The sequence below is a fragment of the Lindgomyces ingoldianus genome (assembly GCF_010093535.1).
Source record: "Lindgomyces ingoldianus strain ATCC 200398 unplaced genomic scaffold BDR25scaffold_20, whole genome shotgun sequence".
NCBI classification, from domain to species: domain Eukaryota; kingdom Fungi; phylum Ascomycota; class Dothideomycetes; order Pleosporales; family Lindgomycetaceae; genus Lindgomyces; species Lindgomyces ingoldianus.
Genome location: NW_022985181.1, coordinates 406,391 through 416,804, shown reverse-complemented (window position 1 = coordinate 416,804; position 10,414 = coordinate 406,391). Strand labels below are relative to the sequence as shown.

The following is a 10,414-nucleotide window of genomic DNA, read 5'->3' as shown; positions in this document are numbered from 1 at the left end:
TTATTAGTAAAGAAGTTAAAAAAAGGCCTATAGTTATTATAAATTAGGCAGAAAGTAGGTAATAAGTCTATATAGTAACAGTATAATAAAATAACATAGTATAATAGTAAAAAGAAAACACGTTAAAAGTAATAAGTCCTAATTAAAAGAAAGTTAAAGTAAATTATGTATATTTATTAAAATAAAGTGCAGTAAAGCTTATACTACACTAAATAAATTAATTGTTTAAAGTCTTTAAAAGAATAGTTTTCTTTAAAACAGCATCTTTATTAAGTTTATAAAAAGACTTAATTAGGCTAAAAACCTCTAAAAAAAATTTTACATAAAAAAGAATTTAACTTATCTAAACTTATTATTCTAAGTTATAAAACGCCTCTAAGCTCTTACTTTTTATAGAATAGTATATAGTATGTAAATATTCTTTTAATTTAGAGTTAATTAGTATAGCTTTATAGCCTAGAGAAAAAAAATAGTTAAAAGCGTTTAGTGTTAGTCTAATACTATATTAAGTATAATCTTAAAGCCTTTATAATTCTAAGTAGAGGTTAGTAGAGAATGTAGAATAAATAAATACACTTACTATAACATAGTAGCTTACTGTAACTTATTATTACTATAAAGTAAAATAAAAAGGGTTAACTTAAGCTGTAAAAGTATTAAAGTAGATAATATTTAAGTTAAAAAAATTAAAATAAGTTAAAGCAGATTTAGAGCTAAAGTCCCTTTATTTAAATAGCAGCTAGGCCTAAAGTTGCTCTGCTGTTTTGCTTAACTAGGAAGACACCTCTAAAACCCCTCTTTTTGCCCGCAATAGGCTTTGCTTAGAAGGTCTTAGCAGCGCTAATTATATTTAGAGAGAAAAACTACGCAGTAAAAGTAATTTTCACACCCCTAACTATATTATCTTTAATTATAATAGGGAAAAAAAAGGCTAGATTAAGTATATAAAAAAGTAGAATAATTACTTAAAGCTTAAAAACATAGAATAATAAAGCTTTTTAGTTATTTAATTTTCTACTAATTAGATTAATAACTAGCTTATATCTAGACTAATAGGAGAGAGGACTTGGCGGTAGAGATAGTGTAATATTTGATTGCGCGCGCGAGCGTTGACTGACGGTGCGCATTGACTGCCAAGGAACGGTAGATTTGTTTTGGCATAGCGCGCAGGTTCTGCAAAGACGCGCCAGCTCATCGATTAACGCCGCCATCACATCAAACATCAACACCTGCCATCACATCAACACCTGCCATGGGCTCCCCTTGTAATGTTTCAGGATCTGCTTCTCAGCTCTTTTTCCAAAACAAAAGTTGCGCTGAATACAGGGCGCTTTCTATAATTGCAGAGTCGCTTGCACACCCTCAACGAACACTTCTCAGTGCCTTTGTGCAGCACGCCGTCGACCGAGAAATTGCATCCCAGTTTTTCCTTGACGAGGTCTCTGGACAAGATACAGTCGCAGTGTCGGAGTTTTTAGCTGACTGGATATGTCTTCTTAAGAAAGGTACATCGCTAACAACTTCACTTGAAAATCGCTAACTTTTGTCCACAGTACGCCCTGTTGTTTGCACGGATTTGAAGGAGACACTAAGGCAAAACATATGGCAAAGAGATGGAGGACGATGCTGTGTCTCCAAGGCTGAAAAGGAAAAGCAGTTTGACGGGGGCCTCCTGCTTGCCTACGTATTGTCCCCTTCATTTTTCTGTGATAGTGACATGGTCAACAACGTGAGTGTATCTGCCCTACGTCCCCTACGTCCCTAACCCCACCCCAGGAAAGGCTTTCCAGTATATTTGCGGCATTTATAGGGGAGTCGCAATTGCAAAATTTGCGATCACTCATGGGCCAAGATTCTCTTTCTCCTGATCGAGATCAGTCCGATCGGTTGGTCCTATTGTCGACACGAATTTTCGAACATTTCAGAAACGGGAGGCTTTCTCTTAAGCGCAGTTCCTCTGTGGCTGCGGGCGACTCGGTAAGGTCCCATTCATTGGCCCTTCTACCATTCTAATTAGTCAGGCTCGGTTTTTTGTGGAATCGAGGAATTTTATTCCATCTATTCACGTCGACACGTTCCATTTTATAACGTTAGAAAACAACGCTGTTGGACTTGCCTCGCTTCCCAATACGCAACTTTTGGAAATGCATCACCGGTGTGCAGAGGCTTTAGCGTGGCTAGAAGTACTCGAATATATGAAGCGGAACCCCAACACCCTACATAGGCCGAGTAGTAGAGAATTCGCGAATGCTGCTATGAAAACGCCGGCGAACAAAAGCTTCTGGAACCTATGGTACCTTCAAGCTATACCTGACGCCTTTCGGTATGTCTGGGTTCAGACACCGGCCTTCTTTCGAGCGTTTGCCTACAAGCGCTTAGCCCGGATTTCAAATAGGCTCTACGGTCGCACTGGCTCGGATAGGATTTATCGGCTTCCTTTTAATCTGTATTTGCGGGTGGCAAGTAGTGATTGGGCACCGAAACATCAAGCGGAAGCCCAATCACTTCGTCTGATTGAAAAGTATACCCACGTCCCTGCGCCAAGAGCAATCGATGCTATTCAATACTCTGATTCTTCGTTTCTCCTGATGACTGGAATCCCCGGAGAGATAATTGGGCGAATGATCTCTACCATGACCGATGAACAATTGCATTCCGTCGCACGGGATCTCAAGAAATACATAGCTGAGATGCGGCAAATTCCCAACAACACAGGATCGCGTTTCCAGATATGCAATGCACTGGGGGGAGGCATCTTAGACTGGCGAATTGGCGAATCGCAACGCAGAGAGCTTAGGTTCCAAGATGAAACGCAGTTCAACGAGTACTTGACTGAAGACCTTCCACTGGACGAAGATGCACGGAAACTAGCGTCGAAGTCACATGGTGTGAAACATGATATCGTTTTCACGCATGGAGATCTTAACCTAAGGAATATCCTGGTTGATGGGAATGGAAAGATTTCTGGAATAGTTGATTGGGAGTGCGCGGGCTGGTACCCTGAGTATTGGGAATATACTAAGGCACATTTTTCAGCACGATATAGTATTCGGTGGACTGCGGACGTAATTGATCAGGATTTTCTTGGTTACCGCGATGAATTGCGGGTGGAGGATATGCTTTCTAGTATGGCGCCTTCGTGGTAGGCCTGCCAGAACATGAATACACCCTTAATCTATGTCTCGATCCTGAATCGATCCTTTATCTAGCAGCCTTTCGAAAATAACGCCTAAAACTGGGTTCTAATGAGCTGCTCGTCTCGGCTCAGATGCGCTCAGTCTCGGCTCAGGATACGCTCAGGTTCCTGAACTGGAAAGGAAATTGCTTGGGTGCACATTAGGATATTATACTACCTGTTTTAAGATATTGGAGAGTAGGGGCTAAAATAAAGCTGAATAATAAAATCGTTACAACACCCCAATGTGCACACCCTCTGACCCCCGCTGTTCACGTGACCCTAAGCCGCTGTGGCTCTTGCATGAGCTGAGGAGGGGGCATATGGCAAACGACTCGACAAGGGAGCGAGATCCAAACAAGGTGGATTGAACGAGTGTATTGTAAGGTCTGAGGAGCTCGATAGAGCTCTGGGCTGACTATATACTGTACGAGAGAGGAGCTATGCCTAATGAGTGAATAGTGCAGTGCATGGGTATGATATCGCGTGAGACACGTGCGACAGTGGCTGAGGTCGGCTCAGGCCTGGCTCAGCTCACTCTTTGCTTACCCTGGCTCACTCTTGCTCACCCGCTGCGGCGCAGTCGCAGATGCACCTACTAAAAATTGTGAAGTTTTAGCGAGGGGCCTTAAATCTGTCCTGGGTTATAAATTTGGGCCCACAGTTTTATAAGCCTTAGAAGCTCAGGAACGTCTACAGTCGTCACCGTGATGAGTTAAATTCCGTCCAACGGCAACCAGCAGCTCGCTGCAACCTATACCTACAACTTGCTCTATTTCCACCAAAATGCGTCTGTCTCGTTCCACATTCTCTGCGATCGAGCGTTACAGATGGCTTGCTTCTTTGATCCCAGCCAATGTCTAGTTCTACTACTAGGCGTAACCCTAGCGAGTCTGCTTGCCTTTTCTTGCGAGCTTAAAAACGTCCGGCGCCCACTTGAGGAGGACAGCCACCAGAGCCTCCAGCTGCTGAATAGGCCATATCAGGGCAGGGAAGAATGAAACGAGAGTGTGAGGGCAAGGAGACAAGAAGATTGTGAGACCGAAGCAAGAATTAATGGATTACCGGGTTTCGATAAGGGAATTTATAGAAGCCCGAGAGCGTGGAAAGAGGGTCGCTGGAGTAAAGGTGAAGGTTCAGAGGTCTACGAGGCAGAAGCTGAGGAGGTCCACCTCATTTCCTCCATGTATTTAGACATTCCCTGCACTATCCGCGGTGATGTTGAATCTCTTCGCCGAATTAAAGAAGTCACACTCTTTCTCTTGCTTGCCCCTCCACTCACTGCTCCAAGCGATTAAGAACTCTCTCCTCTGAGGAAGAAAGCAGGAATATTGCGAGGAGCGGGGAGGCCATGGGATGCTGATAACACAGCAACAGGCGAACAGCCACCGCGGGACCAAAACGAGATCAGCATAGTCGTTGTCTGCGATTTGCAGCGGCGCTGAGTCTGGACCCGTGCCCATGGTATTTAATAGAACGTAACTGTTACTGTCAGTAGTGTTTTTAAGGCGTTACTGGCGGCAATAGGGTTTTGTTCTTACAGAAAGAGTAAAGTAAAACAGCCTTACAGGCAGTAACAGTTACTGCTAAGTTAATTAATAGTAAAGTTACTGTTTAGTGTAGTTACTGCAGTAACTAGTGTTACTAAGGGCTCTAGAGGGCTTAATTTTAACACAATCTTGCTAATATAGTTGCGTTAAGCTCTTCACACAATATCTAAGGCCCCTAGGTTTTAGCTTAAGGTTGCAAGTCTAGATATTATCCTACTTATTGTTTTTAAGGCAAGAGTCCTTAGAAAACTTATAAGAATAAAAACACTAAAAGATAAAGCCTTAATTATAAGAGCTCTTAAAGGCAGCTTTTAACTTCTTAAGACAATAAAAGCTTGTAAGGTGTTAAACTAGCTGCAAGCTTTAAGTGCAAGGAGTTACTTTAATGTTCTGTACTAACAATAGATAGTATAGGTAGTTACTGCAGTAACTATAGCCTCATTAACTGTACAGTAACGGATGGCAATTCACTTTTGTTCTAACTGCTAAGAGATTGTTACTATCAGTAACAGTAGGAGCAGTACTACGTTCTATTAAACACCATGCCCGTGCCTGCTAAAGCGTTCGGTAGCAAGAGCACGGGGAAACGCAGCGCAGGTAGACCTCGATTCGGAGCTTTTGGCAAGTCAAGTTAGACGAGGAGACAAAGGCGGCGCAGCTGTAATCGTTCTAACACCGCTCATTACACCGGTGCTCGTAGTGCTTGAACGAGAGCTCCGCCAAGCATCACCATAGGCGCTACATTCCAGGCACGTAGTAGTCTGTATCCCAAGTTGATACTCAGCCGTTCTGCGTTTCCGCCAGTGTGTCCAACCGTTAGTACACCTAATAGTACAGTACTGCAGTACACTGATTTTGGTCACGTACGTACGTACAGGGCATCTACTCAGTATACTGTACTATACATGAGGCTGCTGTACTAACCGTTTACGGTAGTTATATAGGATTTTTGGTGGTTTTGGGCGGTTGAAGGCAGGTTGCTGAGGGCCAGGGGGCTCGTGTTCGGAGATTAATGCGGAGAATGCCGTTATTGCCTGTTTTGTTAGCAATCTTCTAACAAATTCAGCAACTATGCCATCTACGTTATTCTTTTGCCCATTATAATGTCCCAATTCCTATCCCAATCAACAACGCGGTCAACAATAGAGGCTCTTCAACTGCAGAAGAATTAGTTACGTAACAACGCTGTTACTAGTGAGCTGACTGAGCTTACAGAGTACATTAAAACAGTAAGATCAACAACAGTAGATCTCACAAGGGGTATCACAACTTCCTAATTGGGTATAGTCTTTAGCTTCAGCGCAATTACTTCATAATACTTCAATATACTTCAGTTACTGCATCCTAACCGTACACTGACGTCATCTCCTCCGTACAGTTAGTTAGTAACAGCCTCCTCTTCCGTAACTGTACTATACAGCCTCCAAAAGGCTCCGTAACTAACGGTTGGACACACTGGTTTCCGCCTTTATCTTGAGCACTCTGCTATGACTGCAGCCCCCGTTTCCGGTGTTGAATCCTGGCGCTTAGGAGGACTTTATCCTTGGTTGAGGTGGCAGCGGACCTCCGACGTCATACCAGCTCTGCGATAATTGGCATGAGCATAGGTACGAGGAGTTTCTCGAGGCTTCCCTCACAGCTGGTAGGTGATCTTTGCTTCTAATTTGAACAAGCACTAATCAATGTCGTAGTCAATTCACTTCTCGACAAGCAGCCTGAGTGGGAGCATGTCGACTCCTGGAAAATTCTTGAGGCCCACGAAGACGGCTTGTCGCGGCGGTGGATGTGCGACGCCCTCGACTACGGCCGGTCAGAAACTTCGAAAAGGCGCGAGTGTCAGATATTTCTTCGCTTGCGACGTCACCAAGCCAGTATGGACACGACGAACGAAGATGACAAGCGATCGAGCAACCGTTCTGCTAGGTCCGGCTCCAGAGAAAATGAATGGATGTTGAAGATTTTCAACTAAATACAAAACGATAACGAGAAATCAATACAAAACGATGACGAGAGATCAATACAGGCGATAACCAGCTCTAGCCTCACTCAAGATGTAGTTGAAAACCCCGTCCGATTCCAAACCATAGCACCATTGGTCCCCCCTTCGACACCGGCTCGGTTACCCTCCGCCTGCATAATTGCCTCCTCTTCGATAGTTGCAATGGCCTTGGTGAGACGAATAACACCGGCATTGTGAAGCGCAAGCAAAGCATCCTTGACCCAGACTCTGCATGTGAACGCCTCCTGCGTATTGGGCGACGGCTGGCCATTCCCTGGGACTTGCTGTAGAGTATCCTTAAGTTTAGCCCAGGTCTCAGCATTGACAGTCCCGACTTTGAAACAAAGGCAAAGACTTATGGAAGTTGGAATGCCGGAGGTTGTTTTGATTTCCAGGCTCCAGCCACCGGTTCGATTGACGGCATGCCATACGTCTCCCTGAGGCTTGTTCGTGGGGACAAATATCCCCCAATGGAAACCCGGTTCGGCGCCTCGAAGGCTGAGGATAACGTATATGGAGTAATTTTCCAGTTCAGCGAGAACGGACGACATAGTTCGATTTCTGAAAACAGATCTTTCGTAGTTGATAAAAATAAAGGTGGGCAGAAAGCGAGGCTGAAGAGAACAACGCTCTCAACCGTACGAATTACGTTTCATACTTTTCGTCTTAGTACTGTCACGTGAGCCGTAGCAAACGTAGTATAGTCCTTGTACGTTTTCTTTTGTCTTGTAAGTCATAGCTGCGGACTGTACTGCGTCTTAAAAGCTTAACTTTTAGGTAGGGATTGCCTATTAGCTTAGACATTAATAGGTAGGGACCTGTAGCACTGTTAGACAAGTTTTTTAATAAGCTAGTTGTTAATTAGGGGGTAAGATTACCTAATAACCTAAGTGCAGTGTTTTCTACTTAAATTAACACTGCTAAATCTTTCTATATCTTAATATTATGTTAACTATGTGTAATTTTCTTAGTTAACAAGCCTCTACACAGAGCACTAGCTAGTTGCAGAGCTCTTAAAGCTCTTAGTTAACCTAAGGTAGTAACATAATCTATTACACTTGTTTTTGTTGCCTAGAGAAGTTATAATTATTATTATTAGAGTTTTTATTCTATAATAGCTCTTTAGCTCTTATATATAATTTTTATGTAAAAGAACACTCTAGAGATTCTTTTCTTAATCTAAGAGTTATATTTTTAATAAAGTAGAATAATATATAGCTTACTAGTAAAAAGCTAAAGGCAAAGGAGCTAGGTTACTGCGTAAAACACTCTTCTTAGCTCTAAGGTAACAGAAAGGCGTTAGCAGTGTAGAACTATAGAGCTAACTTGCTATACACTAAAGAAGGCTTAAGGGTAAAGCTCTAGCTCTGCTAACTCTGCTATTGCAGAGGTAATTACACTGCTACTAAAATAGTTAACAGCTATAGCTATATTAGCCACTATTTTAAAAAAAAGCATAGAATTAATATTAGTAGTAATAAAAGTTTCTTACCTAATTCTTTTTATGCTTTACTTAATCCTTAGGCAGCAACAGCTGCTATAGTAGCAGGCTTAGCCTAAGTTGCTTCTTACAATCCCTAGCAAAAAAGGTTATTGCAAAGGTTGTTAGTAGACTAGGTTATACTTTATAATATATTATTTATAACAGCATTTTTAGCTAAACTTTAAGGCTTTTTTACTTAGAACTAACTAAATCTTCTTGCTGCTATCCTAAGCTTAGATGTAATAATATTATTATATATAAAGTAAAAGTTAACACGCTAGAAGGAGAAGATTTAAATAATATTAAAATTAGCTAAGTTAAAAGTAGCGTTAAGTGTTAATATATAGACTTTACTAAACTACCTTTTTTTTCTTAAAGTAGTAGCTTACTTTCTTAGTAAGTTTAGCAAAACTTTAAAGGGGCTATTTTAGCGTTTTAGCTTAGAAAACTAACAACAAATAATAACTAACTTTTACTTTATAAATGTTAATTATTAATAATAAGACTTACTTATTAGCTTCTATAACTTTTATAGTAACTATATAAAAGCTAACTAAGCGCAGGCTATCTTTAAAATTATTTAGGATTATAAAATTATGTTAAAATTTAGTTATTTTATTACTAATAACATGTCTAATAATAACAACTCTACTATTAACGCTCTAGCTAAATATCTTAGAGTTAACCTTAATAAAGAGCACTACATATGCTGTATAAGCTACATAATTTAATTAGTGCTAAAGGCAGTTATCTATAGTAAAGGATTATTATAATTTAAAGCTACTCTTATAAACGCAGCTCTCTAAGATTAGTTTAAGCTTTATTATAAACATAAAGTTGTTAGTAAGCTATATAACTTTATTAATGCTATTCTCTTATTACATAAACACTAAGAGGCCTTTATAGCTATATAATTATCTTTAAGGGAAGAAGATAAGCTTTAGAGCTTTAGCACACTTAATTTAATACAAGATAGCAGCGTCTGCTAGCATTCTGTATATCTAATGCTTATATAGTGCCTAGAGCTTAAGGATCTAATTACTAAGTTTATCTAGAAGTAGCGCAGCATAGATAACAACACTAAGGACTCTAATATACCTAGTAACGCAGCTTTTTAAGAGATTATTAGTAAAAAAAACTAAAAAGAGGTTAAACACCTTACTAAGTTTTTTAAGGTCTTTTATTAAATAATAAAACAGCTAGAGGGCAACAGTAAGCATAGTTCTCTATAGATGTCTATTATTAACATGCAAGTGCTGTATAATAAGCTATTGTAAATAAAGAAGAAACTTTCCTTTAAGCTTAATAACAGTTACTTTAAAAACAGTGTCTTCTTTAGACTTAAAAAAATTAATATATATTTCTAGAAAATAGTTGTTAATCTTTTTATCTTTTACTTAGTAATTACTACTATACTTAACTTATAACTTTATATACTCTAGTTTAAAGACTACTAGCGTTATTACTAATCCTAGTACTAGAAGGCAGAGACCTTAATAAAGGTTATTTTCTAGCGTTATATTAATGCTAAAAAAGATAAAGAAGTTAATATAGATCTTTTTTAGCAAAAGCTTTTAGTAATAAGCTTTTATAACTCTTATTACTAAAAAGCTTTTATAGTTAACACTTCTCTTTTTACTAAGGCCTAGAGTTATAAGAAAGCTTAGAAAATAATAAAGTTATAGTAATACTTTAACACTTATATAGAAGACCTTTAAGACGCTAAGGTAAGAGATAGCTATTTTTTATAAGCTAGCCCTCTTACTTAGTAGCTTAAAGTAGGTTAAAAATAGTATTCTATGCTGTTTAAAATTGCTCTTAACTTCCTTACTATACCCTCTACTAGCTGCGACTGCGAGAGAGCCTTTAGTAGAGGCCAGCGTACAGTTATAATTAATAAAGGTTCTCTCTCTAGGGCTACTATTAAGGCGCTTTAATTGCAGAAGAATTAGCTATGTTATTAGGTTATAAAGAGCAACTTAATTAAGCTTATAAACCTTATCTAAAAGCAGCTAGTTACTATACTATAAAATGTTAACAGCAGCAAGTAAGACAAAATGTTAAAAAGTATAAAGATTTTAGTGTGTTTTAGTTTAGCAGCAAAACAGACAGCTAAGTCGCCCAGGCCGTACAAACGTAGCAGGAAAGTGAGACGTTGACGTCCGTCGATTACTACGTTTCGTTTCGTTTCGTTCGGTTGAGAGCGT

At 39.7% G+C, this 10,414-nt stretch overlaps 3 protein-coding genes across 3 annotated transcripts; 2 read left to right on the top strand and 1 right to left on the bottom strand.

Annotated features, from left to right (window-relative positions):
• Positions 1-1,224: 1,224 nt before the first annotated feature.
• Positions 1,225-3,551, top strand: BDR25DRAFT_263422 (kinase-like protein). The gene is made up of 4 exons (XM_033686817.1): positions 1,225-1,505; positions 1,554-1,729; positions 1,777-1,977; positions 2,022-3,551. Exons 1-4 carry the CDS (start codon positions 1,253-1,255, stop codon positions 3,144-3,146), a joined length of 1,755 nt encoding a protein of 584 aa, XP_033546397.1. The 5' UTR covers positions 1,225-1,252; the 3' UTR covers positions 3,147-3,551.
• A 1,716-nt stretch (positions 3,552-5,267) lies between these two features.
• Positions 5,268-6,708, top strand: BDR25DRAFT_356278 (uncharacterized protein; the record flags this gene model as incomplete). Its single annotated transcript, XM_033695602.1, has 12 exons — positions 5,268-5,322; positions 5,352-5,385; positions 5,438-5,528; positions 5,603-5,614; positions 5,670-5,725; positions 5,792-5,860; positions 5,921-5,954; positions 6,013-6,075; positions 6,204-6,277; positions 6,307-6,371; positions 6,399-6,638; positions 6,683-6,708. 12 exons carry the CDS (start codon positions 5,268-5,270, stop codon positions 6,706-6,708), a joined length of 819 nt encoding a protein of 272 aa, XP_033546396.1.
• Positions 6,709-6,771: 63 nt separating this feature from the next.
• BDR25DRAFT_315166 (uncharacterized protein) lies at positions 6,772-7,275 on the bottom strand (the record flags this gene model as incomplete). Its single annotated transcript, XM_033691504.1, has 1 exon — positions 6,772-7,275. One exon carries the CDS (start codon positions 7,273-7,275, stop codon positions 6,772-6,774), a length of 504 nt encoding a protein of 167 aa, XP_033546395.1.
• Between the last annotated feature and the right edge of the window lie 3,139 nt (positions 7,276-10,414).